At 33.4% G+C, this 21,356-nt stretch overlaps 1 protein-coding gene across 1 annotated transcript in view; it reads left to right on the top strand.

The window, feature by feature from the left end:
* The first annotated feature begins 51 nt into the window (after positions 1-51).
* The window catches only part of LOC126893315 (actin-like protein 6B), a 61,813-nt gene continuing 40,508 nt past the window's right edge, over positions 52-21,356 (top strand). The window contains exons 1-3 of the mRNA XM_050663356.1: positions 52-240; positions 301-480; positions 14,131-14,443. Coding sequence (XP_050519313.1) covers positions 216-240; positions 301-480; positions 14,131-14,443 — 518 coding nt within the window. The 5' untranslated portion in view covers positions 52-215. The remainder of the gene's footprint in view (positions 241-300; positions 481-14,130; positions 14,444-21,356) is intronic.

Below are 21,356 nucleotides of genomic sequence, written 5' to 3'. Positions count from 1 at the left end.
TAAAATATAATCTTGTCCATATTAGGAGTTCGTTTCGCACGTTGGTAACACTAGCGCAAATCAATGCAAAAATAAAGTTGGCGCGACAGAATTAGCCATGTTTGTTTTGTAAACAGGAATTCATCCGGCAAATTTTTACAAAAATTGTTTCTGTGTTAAGTGAAGACTGTCTAATTTAGAAGAAGTGCGAATAACTATTTGTAGTTAATTACAAAATGAGCGGTGCCGTATATGGAGGTGGTACGTTATTAAAATTTATATTAAAAATGTTTATATTTTTCATAACCTTATCTTTTCTAGATGAAGTTGGGGCTCTTGTATTCGATATTGGTCATAATACTGTTAGAGCAGGGTATGCCGGTGAAGACAGCCCTAAAGTCGATATTCCTTCGACAATTGGTGTTTGGCTAGATAGTGATGAAGATATTCCTGTGACAAGATACAATATTGGTCTTCTTGCCATCCATGTATGGAGACCAGGTAAGTGAATAATAGGTAAAATCCGCAAGGAAAAATTTTTAAAATGCTTAAAGGGCTACATCAAATCATAGAATGTTTTCAATCTAAAAAGATCACCATTGGTGTTGATATAGGTTGATCACATGCTGAACCACCAAAAATACATTGGAATAAACCCTTTAAATGTTTTAAAATTATGATAAATTTACATTATTATGTATAATTCCTAGAGATGGATAAAATATTCCTAGATTAGGCATTGCATGACTCCCCACATGACACAGGGATTGCTGATCTGAAGGATATGTGATATGTCCAGGTCCAGGCATATCCTACATTCAATTCAGTACAAAGCATTGATAAGAAAAGGATTGGAGAAATCCTACATTTCCTTAACCAAGAAAGTACTTTTTTCAGGCATTGTTGGTTTAGGGAGGCATGTTGTTAGGGGAATCCCAGATTATTTGTATTTTTTTAAGTACTGAGGACTTTACTATGCATATGCATTCTTCATTTGATTGTTGTGACAATGGGTTATTTGTGACTTTGATTTTTCATAGTTTTATTTTTATTGAACCTGCAAATAAAGGCAAAGTAAAGTAAATTATTGTGAAAGTTAGATATCAACATGACTAGTTCTAGAAAATATGAGTGGGAGCGAAAAACGAAACAGAAAAAGGGAATCTGAAGAAAAAAAACAACAAGTTATCCAAAATTAGTCAGTACTTAATAATGAAGAACTAAATGATCCAAGTAAAACAGTTCTTTCCTAGAAAAATAATAATATATTGTTTTCAAGTCTGGTGTGAAACTTTAATATTATATGGCTATCCTATTTCTTAATACTCTTAATCATCATCATGGCTTACTCACTCCTGACAGAGTGTTTGCTGCCCTTTTGGGCTCTTTTGTTGCAGTGAATCAGTCTGCTCTTGTCTTTTTATTTTTATAGCAGCATGTTGTGTGACTTGGCCCTGTCTACAATTTTCCTCCATTTTTTCTAGACCTTACACTGCTCCTTCAAATTGTAGATTCATAGCTTCTTTATATCTCCTAAGACTTGATCTCTCTTTGACTTGATCTGATTTTGTTTTGGGTCTTCTTCTTGGTCTCCGGGCAGTTATTCGCTTTAGTGTAGAATCTGGGTTAGCTCGTTCTGTGTGTCCCAGCCACCCAAACCTTTGCGCATTTCATCATCATCAGTAGCTCGACAACAGTTTTTGGGTCCTGGCTTGTTCTAGGATTTTCCTCCATTCTGTTCTGTTCTTTGCTTTGTTCTTCCAGTGGGTAATCTCAAGTGTTTTCAGATCTTGTTCCACTTGTTCCATGTATCTAAGTTTGGGTCTTCCCTATGACCTTTTCCCTACTGGTGCTTGCCTCATTATATGTTTTGGTGTTTCGGTCTCCAACATCCGTTCAACATGGCCCATCCAGCACAGACGTCCGATTTTTATGGATGTTATGACGTCGGGGTCGTTGTATGCTGCATATAGTTCAAAATTATATCTTCTGCGCCATACGTCATTTTCTTTTCCTTTGCGACTTTACGAACTTGATTATATCTTCACCCTGGATGGCTTCTTTAATTTCTACCATTTCAGTGGTTAACTTTCTAAATTAGCCTACACCTATCCTCACCGGTCCTATTATTTGTCGAATTATCTTTCTCTCTAAGATTTCTAACTTCATTTCAACTTTTTGTGTTAAGCACATCGTTTCTGAACCATAGGTGCTAACAACTGGTCTTATTGCATTGTCTTGTAAATTTTTAATTTGGTTGTCTTACTAATGTGTTTTTCTTTTAAGAATTTTTGGTAGTTCCAGTAGGTTTTATTACCCATTTATTTCATCCGTTCTATCATTTCTGCCATGATATTTCTATCCATGTCTCTAGTAACCAGTGCAATATCATCTGCATACGCTACCAGTTGAGCTGAAGATTAGGTAATAGTTCCCATAGTTTTGGCTGCTCTTACTGCACCCTCTAATACTTAAGAAGACATATTATGGAGTATTAGACAGCCTTCTATTGTTCCTTCAAGTGCCATCTCCACATCCACAATGGAGGTCGGCAATCATCATAGCTATTCAGACTTTAGAGACAGCTGCTCTGAAAAGTTCATTTGATGTACATCCATACATTCTGAAAATACAAAACATTAATGTTTGAATTGAGTCACAATTTGATTTTAAAATAAATTTATTTGAAGTTTATTTCCATTTTAATTATGTAATTCAGGGGTCAGAACTACAAAAATGTAATAGCATTAAAGATTTAGGAGTTATATTTGATTCAAAATTAACCTTTAACAACCATTGAACAGAGAGTATCCGATGCTATGAAAATGTACGGTTTTATCATCAGAAACTGTAGAAATTTTAGCGATATAAGACAGATTAAACTGCTGTATCTATTGCTGGTGCAAACAAAACTAAAATATTGTAGCTTAATTTGGTATCCTATTTATCTTTTAATTTAACTTTTAAAATATTTAGCATTTAAGGTTGATGGAGTATATCCTGCCCATGCTGCTGTGCTGAGCAAAAACGCAGCATCTGCAAAAATCTGAAAAAATGAAATTTTTACTTTTTTCTAACCCAAATGTACATCTATCTTATTTGCTTACTAAAAATGACAAGTTAGGCCAAAACACATTAAACACACCGCATCTTATGCCGTATTCTGTGTAAATGTATACGAATTCTTAAACTAAAATCGATTTTACTCGAATGTGATGTCTCTGCATATACAGCGTTTTTGCTAAGCACGGCAGCATGGTTATGATTACGATTTGTTATGTAACAGGTTTAATATTGTAAGTTTAGAGTTGAGAAGAATCATATTTTCGGTTTCATTTTTATTTAAGTTGTTACACAACTGTATTGCCTGCAGTGATATATTAGGCCAATTTAGATTTAATGTGCCACGAATAACTTCCAGGTCAACTATTGTGTTTACTTGTCTGTCCACATGCGAGAACAAACATGTTACTGAAGTCACCCATTTATGTTATGTGAGATAATTATAACAAAATATGCAACCATTGTGATATTTTCTCATGCTCAATTAATCATCTAGTATCTAGTTGATACCACATTGGTTTATGGAGTATGGAGTATTTTTTTGTATTCTTTTTTATTTCTTATTTACATAGTGATTTGTTTAATTAAATTGTTCTCACTCTTTATTTTTAACATACTGATTGTATACTAACTAAAAATGTATTTTAAATTTTTACCCTAGAAATGGGAAACTGTTATGTTATGGAAACTGAAATGGCAATAAAGCTATTATATTTATTTATTTATTTCAGAAATCTTTCTCAAAATACAAAACATTAGTGTTTTTGTATTTTGAGATGAACTTAATTATTATAGTACTACACGATGCAATAAGAGAGATTATTCATAGACATTTTTTTAAATGGTTCAACAAGTTTATAATTTTTTTGGTCATATTATCAAACGATGGAATATCTTATCTATCAAGTATTATAATGTGTGATAAAGAAAGGAAGTCTTCAACTTATTAAAAACATTGAACTCTACTAGATGGGCAGTATGTTATGATTTTATGATGCTATTTTTGCTTTAAAATTTGGATTTGTTGAAGTCCAAAAAGCTCTGATGAAAATGATTGATGTTAAATTGTAAATCAGATGAAAGAAATAAGCTATTTTACTCACGGAAGAATATTTAGAACTACAATTTTATTATGTTATTGTTTTTTCACTGCAAAATTCCACAAACTAACGACTCAACCTCAAAAGTACTTCACTCGAAACCTACCAATCAAATGCCTTAAACATTATTTGTTTGGAAGAATTGCAAAAGGTACCTACTTAAATGTGAACATTTAAAAAAGAAAGCAAATAATGTAGCAGAAAAGTGGTCCCCAACCCTGAATTTTTTAAAACTCCTCAGAGGAAGGTGAAACACCATGTTGATGAACTTTAAGAAGTCAATTAATTTATTCATGGTAATATACAAAAGTACTTATACAGTGAAACCTCGATTATCCGTCAGGGCGCCGGACCAAGGGTATGACCGATAATCGAAAAGACGGTTAAAAGAACATTAAAAAAAAATTGAAAATTGATAGTACAACTCTCAAATTTTATTTACATATATGTTTTGTTTTACAAGATAAGAGAAATTTTTGTTCGTACAATCAAATCAATTTGGTTTAAAATATTCTGAAATCATTGTTTCTTTTACTGATGCTTCACATTTTTCTTAATCCTTGTAAGCTCATGCAATCTACTTTATTGGCTTCTTCTTGTCAAGAATACCACTCGATGAATTGTTGCATGTGCGATGCAGCTTCTCTAGCTTCTTTACGCAAATCTTTGTCAGTTGCAATAACATTATCGACATTTTCAGCTTCTGAAACTGTTTCGTCCGCCTCTTTTGCCATTTCAATGATTTCATCATCTGTCAGCAATCGATAGCTGTTTGCACTCTTATCACAAATTACCAATTCGTTTATGTCATCTTAAGCCAATAAAAACAAAACAGCCATTCAGCCATAACTTCATTTGTTACCACACTGTACATTTCAGCGAATTTCGTTTGACTTATCGCAATGCTCAAACAAAATGAATTGATGACCCAATTTTTGCTTATGTAGTCAATACAACTTATGTACGGACCCTGACGGTTAACAGAGATGACGGTTAATGGAGAGACGGATAATCGAGGTTCCACTGTATACATTAAACAATAAGGAACAATTTTGGTTCACAAATATAAAAACACAAGGCATAGTATAAAATAATAATAAAGGTCTGTAGGGCGGCCTAGAAAAAGATGGAAAGATGCTGTCAAAGAAGATCTAGAGAAAATGGGAGTACGACAATGGGAATTAGTGCCACAAGACCGACAAACATAGAAGGCAATAGTAAATGTGGCAAAGACTCACGAAGAGTTGCAGCGCCATTGATGATGATGATAATGATGATGATGATAGTATAAAATAATACATACATTAGTTAATACAAACCGTATGTTCTGGGTTTCCAGGTATAAACAGAATACAATTCAACAATTTACAACCCAGTTCCAGACATTAAAGTTAAAATTTAAAAATTCATCTTCTTCATGTGCCTTGCCCGTTGTGGACATTGTGGCTATCATCATAGCAATTTTAATTTTGTTTTTGGCGTTTCTGAATAACTCAATCGATGTTAGTCAAAACCATTGATGTAACTTTCGAAGCCATGAGTGTCTTCTTTTTCCGGGTTGCTATTGATATGTTGGTTTCTATTTTACCCAGTATTATCAGTTGGGGTATATGATATTTATCATGTTTCATAATATGACTGAAGTATTCAAGTTTCCGTTTCTTAATTTGTGAAAGAGATTTCTTTTTGTTTTCCCATTCGGCGCAATACCTCTACATTGGTGGTGTGGGTCGTCCAGGATATTTTGAGGATACATGGATACACCCACATTTCGAATGCCTCCAGCTTCCTCATTAATGTTTCCGTTAGTGTCCATGCCTCTGCGCCATACAGCAAGACTGGAAAAATTCATCATTGCTGTAAAATGCCTGACTAATGAACAAATTCTTTATTGTTTTTTTAAATTATAAAATTGACAATTCAGTAATTTTAGAAGGCAGCTTGTTGTAAAATGTTATACCATAAGAGTATGGTCCATCTCTACTTCTTTGGAGGCTGGTGTAGGGCAGCATTAAGGCATGCTTATTTCTGGTTTCATATTGGTGTACATCCTCATGTCTTTGATGACAATCTATATTTTATTTTACATGAACAATACTCTCTAAAATAAATAGCGAAGGTATAGTATGTGTGCAGTGCAACAAATGCTTGCCAACATTCTTTCTGATAGGACAGGCCAGCAAAATTATCATTACTTTTCTTCTCTGAATGCGAAAGACATCTTTGGCTCCAGCATTGTGACCCCATACCAAAATTGTATAGCTGATGTGTGAATGACAGTGCAAAATAGGCCTGTTGTAAAGTGAATTGAGATACCCATTCAGAAAGTCTTCTAATCAGAAATGTTGCAGATCCTAACTTAGCAGCAAGGGACCTTGTATGAGCTTTTCAATACAGTCCTGCATCCAAGTAAACCCCCAAAAATTTTATTTGTTTGTCTGCATCTCCAGAAGGAAGCTGTCTTATTGAAAAAATCAAAGATTGGGTTTTATTGAGGTTTAGAAGCATATTTGCAGCAAACCATTGTTCTGCCTTATCTTGTGCTTGTTTTGATGCCTCTATTGCTGCTTTACGATCATGATTCTTGCAGATAATAATAGTAGTGTCATCAGAAAAAAAAGTAAATGAACTGATAAGGTCTATCTGTGGAAGATCATTAATATAGATTAGAAATAAAAGTGGTCCCAATATTGACCCTTGAGGTCAAAGGAGAAAATGAGCGTTTTCAAGGACCAGAAAGATTGTTCAAAGTGAATATAATTTGGCGAGTATTGGACATCATTATTAATCAACTGAAATCACATTTCCTTCTAATGAATTACATTGTTTCTGATTTTAGTGTTCTGCAATCTGCCACTTTGCAACATTTCTCACTGATTTACCTTCTTCTTCACATGCCATATCAGAATTATCCGACATTGGCAATCACAACTGTGAAAGCTTCTAAATTTTCTACAATATGGAATAATTGTGCTGCACTTGATATCTGAGTCCATTCACAGGGCCAATCGCATCAGGCTGCATCACAAGGGGGCGGCATAATCAGAAACTATAGAAAAAATGAAAAGTTACAGACAGTCTGGCTATGACCAAATGAAAATTACTGCTAATGAAATTGCAGAAAACGAGAAAATGAAATTCGAGCCAGGAGAAAAAAGTGTTTGTTTCATCTATATTTTAGACCTTGCCCTAAATTCTTTGATTGATCGATTTTCGCTTCTAGAAACTCATAATAAAAATTTTAAATTTTTATATCATATTTTTAAATTGAGGAAAATATATTATAAAACACTAGAAAAATATTGTATGCAACTTCATTCAATACTTTCAATAGACAAAGAATCTGATATAGAGGCAAATGATCTTCTGGAAGAATTGTGATATATCCCAAATTATGATACCATACTTGATGAAATCTTTGGAGATTTGGAACTTTTTGTGAACTTCTTATCACTGAGAATTTTATTAACACTCCCTGTCTCGGTAGCTAGTGGGGAAAGAAGTTTTTCAAAATTAAAAATTATTAAAAACTATTTACGAAGCTCCATAAGATTAGACAAACAAAACTAAGAAATTTAGCACTCATTGCAATAGAGTCCTAACTATCTGCTACTTTAGATTACACCAATCTGATTGATGAGTTTGCCAAAATTAAAGTCAGAAGGGTAAAATTGTAATTTTTTAAATGTTATTTAATGTAATGTTAATACATATTTCATTTAAGAGCGTAGGAGCAAAATTTCGGTCTAATGCTTTTCAAAAATGCATTCATTCTTTTCGAATCCTGAAAAAACTAATACATAATTTTGAAAAATTTAAACGCAGAATGAAAGACTATATTAGAATAAACAAAAGTGAAAGTCCCATAGACTCAAAACAAAAAGTTCCTTTTAATGAGATATTTAAAATTAAAAATCGACACTCAATTTTCTTTTCTTTTCACCCCTGTAACTTACTGAAATAAACATTATAGAAGTTTTCAGGGACTTCGGCCCTCAGTAATAATGTAATCTTTCATTCTACAATTAAATTTTTTAAAAACACTTATTCGTTTTCTGCGGATTCGAAAAAAATCAATGCATTTAAAAAGAATTAGCCCGAAATTTTGTGCCTGTGTAAGTATATTTTGTTTTTAAAATACAAGTTTTCGTTCATTTTGTGTATTTTCAATTAATAAAAATAAAAGTTAAGTTTCAATAATATTTAAGGGGCGGCATTTAGAAGATTTGCATCATATTTAAAAGTTGTACCGCATGGCTCTGTCCATTCATGAATGTTTTTAAACAAAAAACTTGTTTTCTTCCTACACTTCTACGACTCTCTATTTTGCCTTTAAGGATCAGTTGTATTCTATATCGATTTCCCCCCACTATATGTCCCAGATAAGGGATTCTCCGGCGTTTAACAGTCTTTAGCAGTTCTCTATCTTTGTTGATCCTCCTTCGTACTGCCTCATTAGTTTTTCTTGCGGTCCAAGATATCTTCAACATCCGTCTATGAATCCACATTTTCAATGCTTCAATTCTGATCATTGTCGATACTTTTCGTGTCCACACTTCTGCACCATACAAAAGTACAGACCAAACGTAGCACTTAGCCATTCTTTGTCTGAGTTCTAAACTGAGATGATTATTGCAAAGAAATTACTCCATTTTCATAAAAGTAGTTTTAGTCATTGCTATTCTGCGTTTTATTTGTATATCTGGATCTACACTCGGGTGCAAAAAAATTGATCCACTGAAAATTTTGTCATTTTTGATGTCTCGAATTTCCTAAACCTGTTGTCCGATTTAAGTGATTTTTTTACCATGTTATAGACTTATTCATTAACAATATCGCTGTAATAATATTGTTGCTAGACAGGTAAACTGTCATTGTATACCGGGTGTACGAATCAAACTATGTTTTTTTCTCAAAGTTCGCATCACCCTGTGGACTATTCCAGCGTCTATAGAATACTGAAATTAAACACCAACTATAGCCTCAGGTTTTCTTAACATTCTGTTTCTAGATTCATTCGCTTATGTTGGATAATAAAAAAGTTAGGTACTTTAACAACTAGCCATGTTCTAGGCGATTCTAAGGTGTTTCTAAATATGTAAGTGCGACAAACTTTAAGGGGTAATTTTGCATGAGAAAATAATGACAGTTTGCTTTATAATCATATGTCCGCAAACGCTTCGTTTCCGAGATACGGGATGTTCAATTTTTTGAAATGAAAACTTCTTTAGGGACGTTGTGCGATTTTTGGATAGGGGAAAAAGCAGCGAATTCGCGACCGTCATTGCGACCGTCATCACGACCGTCATTGCGACCGTCATCGCTTATGCTATACATATAATATTTGTATGTATATATAAATTGTATAGAAGTATTTAAATCTAAAATAAATGTAAAACCTATTTTAAGATGGGAAAAAAGGATTTATTTCGCGACCGTCATCTCTTCGGCGAAATAAATTTTGTACGTACATATTTGTATTGAAGTGAAAACTTCTTTAGAGACGTTGTGCACTTTTTGGATGGGAAAAAGTATTAAATTGGCGACCGTCATCGCTTCGACGAAATAAATTTTTGAAGTGAAAACTTCTTGAGGGTTGTTGTGCACTTTTTGGATGGGGAAAAAGTATTAAATTAGCGACCGTCATCGTGACCATCATCGCTTCGACGAAATAAATTTTTGAAGTGAAAATTTCTTTAGGGACGTTGTGCACTTTTTAGATGGGGAAAAAGTATTGAATTAGCGACCGTCATCGCTTCGACGAAATAAATTTTTGAAGTGAAAACTTCTTTAGGGACGTTGTGCACTTTTTGGATGGGAAAAAGTATTAAATTAGCGACCGTCATCGCTTCGACGAAATAAATATTTGAAGTGAAAATTTCTTTATGGACGTTATGCACTTTTTGGATGGGGGAAAAGTTGAATTAGGAACCGTCATCGCGACCGTCATCGCTTCGACGAAATAAATTTTTGAAGTGAAAACTTCTTTAGGGACGTTGTGCACTTTTTGGATGTGAAAAAGTATTAAACTAGCGACCATCATCACTTCGACGAAATAAATATTTGAAGTGAAAACTTCTTGAAGGACGTGGTGCACTTTTTGGATGGGGAAAAATATCAAATTAGCGACTGTCGTCGCTTCGACGAAATACATTTTTAAGTGAAAATTTCTTTATTAACGTTGTGTACTTCTTGGATGGGGAAAAATATTGAATTTGCGACCGTCATCACTTCGCTGAAATAAATTTTGTACGTATATTAATTATGTGTATGTATACATAAGGGAGCGTTCAAGTATTACGTAACGCAGTTTGGGGGGAGGGGGGTTTTGTAAAAGGTTACGGCGCGTTACATGGGGGGAGGGGGGTTCGAACAGCGCGTTACGTAACATTCTTTTTTAATTTAAATAAAAAAAACTACATAATTCTTTTATGTTTTACATAGACCCCTGAATTGTATTATGATTTGTCTACTGATTTTTCAGCAGACCTACTGATTTGAACTCCGATCTACTGAAAACTGTATAAAACCTACTGGTTTGAACTCCAATCTACTTATCTACTGAAAACTGTATAAAATCAACCGAAAACTCTGAAAAAAATTCATTGCTCAAATATAAACCATTTCTCATTCATATTATACAACCCAAAGCCCAACATCCAACAGCGCATAATCTTCTTTCGTTTCACTTCACCTAAATTATATTTGATGGTAAAGTTAGCGACATAGGATTTTCAGGGTAAAAATGATGTCAAGTGCCTAACCTAAGATAACAAGAGATTCTTTCATTGAGAATTGTTTTGTTTTCAAAAGACCATGTGTCATATATTATGTTTCCAATATCCGGAACTGTTCCCTCGGAGTTATTTATGGGTTTATCTGATGAATAGATAGGTAGGTACTTTATATTTTGGTAAAAATTAAATGGGTAATTTAAGTCCATAACATGCAGTATCGTTTTCAGCAGTAGGTAGGTATTCACTAATGTTTTAAATACGCAAATTTTCAAATTATTTAAAAATGTCTTTAAATAAAAAGCATTAAATACAAAACCCACTATATTGATACTTAGTTTAGAAAAGTGATAGATATTTTAAAAAATAATACCCTTATTTAAAGTGTGATTCCTGAATTATTAATTTCAAAGTTTTATGTGATTAACATCTTGACGAAAATTATACATAATTTCAAAATTTCACCTTGCCTTATTCACAATAAACCCTACATAATACACATTTTTGAGATGAGGTTGTTAGCAGCTTCTAAAAACAAAAATATACAGGGTGTTTAATTAAAATTAAAGATAATGGACTACGCTAGGCTTGCATGAATCACCCTGTACATTTAAATTTATGTTTAAAAAGCACACATTTTTATATATGAAAATCTACAAGTCCCAGCGTTTTTTAAAATTATTTAAAACAAGGACAGAAATAATTTTATTCCATAAGTGCCTTCTTATATATATACAAGGTGTTTCAGAAAAAGGTAACACGATCTCTAGGATAGATGAAAAATTAAAAAATAATTGGGGTTTGCTTACTAAATAATTTATGTAACGGCATGCGTTTTCACGATACAGGGCGTTGAAGAACAAAAAGTTTTACACATTTTTTTCACTATTTTTCCGAAACTACTGGTAACATCGTATAATATTCGTTATACAAAAATTTTTACTAAGCAAAATAAAATATTGAAATAATAAATATGTTATTTTATTTTAAGCTTTTATTAAAAAAGATAAAATAGAAGAATGCATGAGAAGAACAATAAAGAATGAAACCAAAAATGTATGTAAGGATGGGGCCAAGTAGGGAAAATGTAAATGTAAAATTAATAATAAAAGATTATTATTGTAAGTTTTGAACATATTTCATGTCATGGGACATGAAATTACGAGTGGCAGGGATAACCAGACACATGAACTGAATAGAAGAATCGTTCTTGGGTGGGCAGCATTTGGAAAACAGAGAAACTTTTAAAAGTGAGTTGCCCACATGCCTAAAGAGAAAGGTATTTGATCAGTGCGTCCTCCCAGTCTTGACGTACGGATCAGAAACACTTACTTTAACTAAAGCCTCGGCTACCAAACTAAGAGTAACGCAGAGAAGAATGGAGCGCTCAATGTTAGGAATAACTCTGCAAGACAAAATCAAAAACGAAGAAATCAGGAGAAGAACAAAGGTGACTGACGTCATCGAAAGGCTAGCCAGGTTGAAGTGGAGATGGGCAGGACATATTGCCAGAATGACAGATGGGCGATGGACAAAAAGGTTATTGGAATGGAGGTCAAGCGAAGACAAGAGAAACGTCGGTCGACCGCCTACAAGATGGACTGACGACTTAAGAAAACTAAATAAAAACTGGATGAGAGCGGCGCAGGATAGACGTGGTTGGAAACGAGGGGAGGAGGCCTATGTTCAGCAGTGGACATTTAAGGCTGAATGATGATTGTAAGTTTTTATTATTATCTCAAATGCCATTAAAATAATAACAAAGTTCTTTTACCGAGTTTCCGGTACTGTTCGCAACCTCGTTTTCCATTTAGGTTCAAATGGACACCTGGGTGTTACGTAACGTTTAGGTAGGGGGAGGGGGGTACAAAAAAACGTTACGGTGCGTTACATGGGGGGAGGTGGGGTCAAAAATCCTCAAAAATTGCGTTACGTAATACTTGAACGCTCCCTAAATAACATAGGGCATACGCTTCGCGTATATGATATAGGTATAGCACTTCTTTTTGGATGGGGAAAAAGGATTGAGCTTGTAATTTATATACTATAAGAAGTTTTCACTTCTGTCGGCACTCCCACGAGTGCCTTCAATTTTTTTTTACAAACTTACGTTTTATTTATTGCTTTAAAACCAGTTAAGATATGCAAATCAAATTTGGTGGGTTTTAGGACGTAGTTATTGCACATTTTTTGACATACAATTAAGAATTTTATATTCACCATTGGCGTGCATACGGGTAATATGATCGGTCTTAATACCCGTTTGGGCGCTAATGGTGAATATTAAACTCTTAATTGTATGTGCAATAATTACGTCTTAAAACCCACCAAATGTGATTTGCATTTCTCGAGAAATTTTTTAAAATTTTTTTAAAATAAAATGGTTTTTAATTTCAGTATTTTATAAACGCTAGAATAGTCCACAGGGTGATGCGAACTTTGAGAAAAAAATACAGTTTGATTCGTACACCCGGTATACAATGACAGTTTACCTGTCTAGCAACAATATTATTACATCGATATTGTCAATGGATAAGGCTATAACATGGTAAAAAAAATCACTTAAATCGGACAACAGGTTTAGGAAATTCAAGACATCAAAAATGACCAAATTTTCAGTGGATCGATTTTTTTGCACCCGAGTGTAGTTGGTCCATTAAGACAGTTCTCAAATATGTCATTTTGGAACTTTTTCAACTTTGACTCCATTTAACTGAAGCTCTACATCTGGATGTTAGTTACGACTAAAATCAAATTGATTTTGTTTGAGTTTATTTTAATGCCCATTTCCTCTCCTACTTTGTGAATACGACAAGCTGAATATGACGACCTTCAATATTATCTGACAGAATTAACTAATTCTCCATTAATTTTTATTTCATATAGTTGTCTCTGACTGATAAATAATTGGACCTAATAAAATTAAATTACACTGTGACAATTTTTCTTGGGGCCCCATCCTATGAATTTCCAATGGGCCTCAGATGGTACTCTAAGTATTCCAAGTTTCTAGTCATCCTAGCTGACGTGCATTTTTAATTAATTAATAAAACAAAATTTCATAACCAGTAATAAATTTTCTGGCATACAGGATTTTGTATTGTTCAGGTTAGGCTTTGTTTTATTATAAAGTGTGGGCAACTACCAAATTTCTGTTGTACACAGGATTCTAGCTTATTCAGGATTTACTATATATGTATTTAACACTACCTTTCAACTATCTTTTTTTCTTACATCAAATATTTTTTTTCTAGGAATGGAATTATCCTCTTTTTTGAAAGAAGGCATGGTGGAAAATTGGGATATGTTCGAAAATTTCTTGGATTATATCTATAACCAAGCTCTACGGGCAATTCCTAAGGACCATCCTATACTCCTTACAGAGCCTCCATGGATTACTCCAGTAAAGAGAGAAGAAATGGCAGAATTAATGTTTGAGAAATATGGAGTACCAGCATTATACTTAGCCAAGAATGCTAGTTTGGCTGCTTTTGCTAATGGAAGGCCTACCTGCCTAGTGGTGGATAGTGGAGCTACCCACACATCAGCTGTACCTGTTCATGATGGGTAATATTGCATTAATACACTTATGACTTAAATTAGATACTCAATAATACCCCGAACTGAAGAGATAGGTGAGACTGAGTGATAATCGCATAAGTTGAATTTGTGTAAGTTGGGGTATAATTTCGTTTATGTATGTATGTATATAAATTATTTTATCTAACAATAAAACACTGAAAACGTTTGTTTTCTATACTTCCACAAAATTTATTATAACTAAGTGACTACAGCTGTTTCGGCGGAGTGCCTTTCTCAAGTGACATAGTTTACAATGTGTTTGCCTTTTTAAGTCTTCAACTGAATAGGTTGAGGAGTGGGGATCTGTTCTTCTCGAGTTGGTCATTCAGAATTATATCTGTATTTTTCAGTTTATTAATTTCCATAGATTCTAAAAAAGATAGCTTAAGGCCTTTATTTTGAATATGTAGAATTTGAAACTCTTCATTGAAAGAATGATTATGATCCAGAAGGTGAAGTGCGTATGTAGAAGTGTCTGTTTTTCTATTGTTGAATGCCCTTTTGTGTTCTGCTATCCGTTTGTCAAAAGTTCTGCCAGTTTGACCGATGTATGTTTTCGGACAGTCACCACAAGTTAATTTGTACACACCACTCTGTAGTTGCTTTCTCTTTCGGCTTTTATTGTTCTTAATATATTTGCTTAAGTTGTTGTTAGTTCTGAAAGCTGGTGTTATTCCTTTCTTTTTTATGTATCTGGCTATTTTTGTTGTTATCTTGCCAGTATATGTGAGAGAGCAGAAGGTACTGGGTTCTTTCTGTGGTGGTGGATACACTAATTTCAGGGCTTTCTTATGGAGTTTTTGGTTTAAAATTTTGTTAACTGTTTGTTCGTTATAGCCGTTGTTTACTGCTATTTGTTTAATGATGTTTAGTTCTATCTCAAAGTTATTTTTTGTCATGGGAATTTCTGTCAGTCTATGTATCATGCTATGGTAGGCTGCTAATTTGTGTTGTGTAGGATGGGATGATGAATTGTGTATAGTTGTGTCAGTATGGGTAGGTTTATGATATACGGAGAACTCATGTTTGTTGTGTAGTCTGGAAATCGTTACATCTAGAAAGTTTATGGAGTTATTCTGTTCTGTTTCTATTGTAAACTCAATATTATTATGAAGTGAATTAATATATGATAGAAATTGGTCAAGTTGTCTGTTAGTTCCTGTAAAGCATACTAGTATATCATCCACGTATCTCCACCAATATAAGAACTGTTTAAACACGGGATGTTTAGAAATTGTTGTTTCAAGTTGGTTCATAAATCACAATTTCTAAACATCCCGTGTTTAAACAGTTCTTATATTGGTGGAGATACGTGGATGATATACTAGTATGCTTTACAGGAACTAACAGACAACTTGACCAATTTCTATCATATATTAATTCACTTCATAATAATATTGAGTTTACAATAGAAACAGAACAGAATAACTCCATAAACTTTCTAGATGTAACGATTTCCAGACTACACAACAAACATGAGTTCTCCGTATATCATAAACCTACCCATACTGACACAACTATACACAATTCATCATTCCATCCTACACAACACAAATTAGCAGCCTACCATAGCATGATACATAGACTGACAGAAATTCCCATGACAAAAAATAACTTCGAGATAGAACTAAACATCATTAAACAAATAGCAGTAAACAACGGCTATAACGAACAAACAGTTAACAAAATTTTAAACCAAAAACTCCATAAGAAAGCCCTGAAATTAGTGTATCCACCACCACAGAAAGAACCCAGTACCTTCTGCTCTCTCACATATACTGGCAAGATAACAACAAAAATAGCCAGATACATAAAAAAGAAAGGAATAACACCAGCTTTCAGAACTAACAACAACTTAAGCAAATATATTAAGAACAATAAAAGCCGAAAGAGAAAGCAACTACAGAGTGGTGTGTACAAATTAACTTGTGGTGACTGTCCGAAAACATACATCGGTCAAACTGGCAGAACTTTTGACAAACGGATAGCAGAACACAAAAGGGCATTCAACAATAGAAAAACAGACACTTCTACATACGCACTTCACCTTCTGGATCATAATCATTCTTTCAATGAAGAGTTTCAAATTCTACATATTAAAAATAAAGGCCTTAAGCTATCTTTTTTAGAATCTATGGAAATTAATAAACTGAAAAATACAGATATAATTCTGAATGACCAACTCGAGACAAACAGATCCCCACTCCTCAACCTATTCAGTTGAAGACTTAAAAAGGCAATCACATTGTAAACTATGTCACTTGAGAAAGGCACTCCGCCGAAACAGCTGTAGTCACTTAGTTATAATAAATTTTGTGGAAGTATAGAAAACAAACGTTTTCAGTGTTTTATTGTTAGATAAAATGAACTTCCATCAAGTAACGGTCGAATCCATCAATAAATTATTTTAATTGGGACCGGAGCTAACAAAAAATAGCTGTTTACACAAAAAAAATATTAAAACTTTAGGATATATAAATAAAAAATTGCCAATCGAAGTTAATTTGTTGTAGAATTTGGACGACTCTAAAGATTTTTTTCTTCCACAAAATTTCTTCATAGCAGGCTAAGGTTACGTTCACTAGGGAGACCATCGTATGGTATCCTAGCCTAGAGCATAGTATGCTACTCTTCATATTCGTGAATTCTCGCATATAAAATAATGCATTTATTTTACATAGCGATCGATAATATAGTTTCGATCGTCACACAGTGGTGAATTTCACCGAAAACCTGACCAAAATTTAAAAATTTAAGTTTATAGATATACCCCGAGAAATTTTCTATTAACCTTGCTCTGTAGGTTTTTGAGAATCATAAACGGCCGTTAAGGGTAGAAAAATACAAGCAGATCATGCATGGGCGCCCATATAAAAAATTTTTAGGGGAGGGGCCAGACGTGAAGATGTTGCACTAATACATTTTGTATACTTTGGATGACAATATATAGTTTAAACCAACAGAAAAGATAGGGGGGCCGTGGCCGTGCCCATGGTTATGGGCGCCTATGAGATCATATATTTATATGAGTGTAAAGTTGTAATTAAACGACAGCGGACCGAATAAAAATTAAGTGTGTTATACGGTAATATTGGGGCATTGTTTGGTTTTCATTTAGAACTACAGACGTGAATTATTTTGTTAATTTATACTGGATGCTATGTCTGGAGGTAAGTGGAGTATTTTTAGACTTTTTTTTTCGTAAAATAGACTTTTTTACAACATATTTGCAAAATATTGTCAAGAATTTTCAATCGTTTTAAGTTTTCCAAGTTTTAAAAAGGGAAAAGTAAAAAAGTCTACTTTGCTCAGCAAAGATATTTTGCTTAGTAAATAGTTCAAAATGTATGTAAATAATCCTCAAAAAATCATCTGCAGCCAGGTTAATCCGTAGCGGAATTTTTCATTTTAAAAAAATATAACATGCTGGAGAATTTCTACAGTACGAGACTTTAATGTTATATTGTCAGTTAATAAAGTAAGAACAAAATATGAAGCATCTGATCCAGTAAATTTACAGTTTTTTTACACAAGAGCCGTCGTTTTTTGTTATTTTTTTGCTTTCTTCTTCTTTTTCTTAATCAAGTCCTTTTACTCTTATGAATAATCCTATGTTTTTGCTTCCTTATTTTTATATTTTTTAATAATTTTGGTCGTGTGAACCAAAATTTTTAATTTTTTAAAAATGAAATGCATAAACGAAACTTTGTGTTAAGAAGCCACACATTAGTAGGTAATTATTATAATTAATCGGATCCATTTACAAAACAATTCAGATGTATTAAGAGTTGACCTACCTATTTTTGGCTTCTTAACATAAAGTATCGTTTATGCATTTTATTTTTAAAAAAGTCAACATTTTTGGACTCACACGACCAAAATTATTATTAAAAAATATAAAAATAAGAAAGCAAAAAAGATAGGCCTATACATAAAGGTAAAAGGACTTAAAGATTAAAAAAAAGAAGAAGAAAGCAAAAAAATAACAGAAAACGGCGGTTTTTGTGTAAAAAAAAACTGTAAATTTACTGGATCAGCTGCTTCATATTTTGTTCTTACTTTATTAACTGACCGTAATATTAAAGTCTCTTAATGTAGAAATTCTCGAGCATGTTAAAGTTTTTTAAAATGAAGAATTCCGCTAAGTTTGCAACTTGTTGCAGATGATTTCTTGGGGAATATTTCTATACATATTGAATTATTTATTAAGCAAAAAATCGTTGCTGACCAAAGCTGACTTTTTTACTTTTCCCATTTTAAAACTTGGTAAACAGAAAACGATTGAACATTCTTGCCATCATTTTGTAATTATGTTGTAAATAAAGTTTATGTTAGGAAAAATAATCTAAAAAGTATATTAAAATACTCCACTTACCTCCAGAAATAGCATCCACTATAAAATAACAAAATAATACACGTCTATAGTTTTAAACGAAAACCTAACAATGCCTCAATTGTAAACTCACTTTAATTTTATTCGGTCCGCTTTCGTTTAATTCCAACTTTACACTAATATAAATATGTGATATGCTTGTATTGTTCTACCCTCAACGGCCGTTTATGATCCTCAGAAACCTACAGAGCAAGATTCACATAAAGTTTCTCGGAATATATAAACTTAAATTTTTGCATTTTGGCCAGGTTTTCGGCAAAATTCACCACTGTGCGTCAGGTAAAATAAATGCATTATTTTATATGCGAGAGTTCACGATTATGAAGAGTAGGATACTATGTTCTAGGCTAGGATACCATGCGATGGTCTCCGTAGTGAACGTAACCTAATACTTTTTTTTATCCCTTGTTTGCTAGAAAAAATGCGCTCTTCGTTGTACTCTATGCTTTCTAAAATTTGTCATCCCTTTTCAAATAAACTGAGGCCTTTCCCAGTCATTTAATCCCCTGAACTTGATTGAACTGGATCCCAACAATCAAGTTCTTCAATGTCTTGTTCTTTATCATGCATTTCCATGAGGTCATCAACTGTTAGCTCCTGATTGTGGGAATTCATAAGTTCTTTAACCTCACCACGATCCACTTCTATATTTATTTACATGAACAACTTCTTTAATCGCATTACTAATTTTATCAGCTCTGGAATCAATTCCACTTCAGTGTCAGTGATAAAAAAAAGGACATAGTTTTTTGCAGACATCATTCAACGTTTTCATGAAACTTCATTCCAAGATTATCCAATGATTTTCACTGCTTCTAAAACGTTGAGTTGTTTCCAAAAGTCTTTACCAGAGAGCTCATTGTTTTTTCTTATAACTTCGCGCAGATGTGCAAATGATTGTCTGGTGTAAGAAGCCTTGAACTCCCTGATCCATTGGTTGAAGTAAGCTGGTTGTATTAAGTGGCAAAAATTCAACTTTTGCATGTGGGTTAAAACTAGTTAAAGTTGAAGGAGGAAGACCTGGAGCGTTGTCGATGATTAACATCACTTTAAATAGAATTTGTTTAGATTGACAATAACGTTATAGACTTCCAAATCACAGGCAAGCCAGATTTAGATTTATTTTTTAATGCTTTTGGATTTTCTGAGCGATAAACTAAGACAGGTTTTAAGTTGCAATCACCAGCTGCATTTGCGCCAACTATTACTGTCAATGGATCTTTAGCAGCCCTAAAACCTGGAAAGGTTTTCTCTTCACGTGTGATAAAAGTTCTTTTATACATCTTTATCCAGAACAGGCCAGTCTCATCTACATTGAATATGGTTTGTTTGGTGTAACTACATTCATCTATTATAGCTTTTAATTTCTGTGGATAGCAAGACGCAACCTTTTTATCAACATTTGCCGCTTCTCCGCTTTTTGCAATGCTATAATAATATCGTATGGCATTTTTGCCATGTGGTTTTTTTTGGGAGATCCTTTCTGACAAGTTCCGGCGCCATTTACATCTTTAACCCTGTTTCAATAACTAGTGTCGATTGTACACACTAGACCAGGGGGACCGACGGGTTACGCACTCTCCGAGGCACGGTGAACAGCTCGTATCATTTTTAGAAATGAAAAATGGATTGTCTGTGCCGGGGCTCGAACCCGGGCGCTGTGGCTTATGAGACCAGTATCATGCCGCTGCGCTACGGCTGTTCACTTTGCAATGCTATGCCAGTTACAGCGAATTTTCGGATGAACCAACGCATTACTAGCTTTACAACTCATATTTAGGGATCTCCTCAGCATCCTCTTTCAATCCCTCAAAAGTTAGCTTAGTTTCACAAAAAGAAAAATTGACGATACTTTTGCATAATTATTTATTACTAATAAATGCATTTTTTATTCACTTTTTCTAAACCAATTTAAAAGCTTAGTTTATGCTCTTTCATTTGACACCTGTTGAATGGTTCTAACATTATTTTTTTCTGACTTTGTTATTGCAAAAAAAAAGCTCTCTGTGATAAACAATTTGAATAAAATTTAAACAATTGAATGAATCGCTTTGAAATTTTTGTCACATATTAAGCACCAAAGAACCCTCATTTGACAAAATTTCAAAGCTCTATACTTATTTCTACAATAGTTTTTGCGAAATTAATTTTTTTGAAATTCATACCTTTTTTCTCAATTATATTAACAACAAATACGCCATTTTAAAGCTTTTCCCATTGTCTCGAAGATGTCTATACTAAAAAAAAACCATAAATCTTACTGTTTTCCATTAGTTTGAAAAAAAGGGAAAAAGGCCGTTTTTTGACACTAAATTGTTTATAAATAAAAATGGCCGCCAGATCCTACGCAGGAAATAGTTACAATTTGTTCTTATAGGTATTACCTGTCGAAAATACCCTTCAGTACCCTGGCTGTTGAAGTGCTACGAACAGGGATTTTTGTCTTATTACAGCTATTATAATTGTTCTGACCGTCGATTCCGCTACATCAAACTTCTTTGATAG

This window comes from Diabrotica virgifera, chromosome 10, assembly GCF_917563875.1.
Source record: "Diabrotica virgifera virgifera chromosome 10, PGI_DIABVI_V3a".
Classification (NCBI taxonomy): Eukaryota; Metazoa; Arthropoda; class Insecta; order Coleoptera; family Chrysomelidae; genus Diabrotica; species Diabrotica virgifera.
This window is presented reverse-complemented; position numbering and strand designations above follow the sequence as displayed.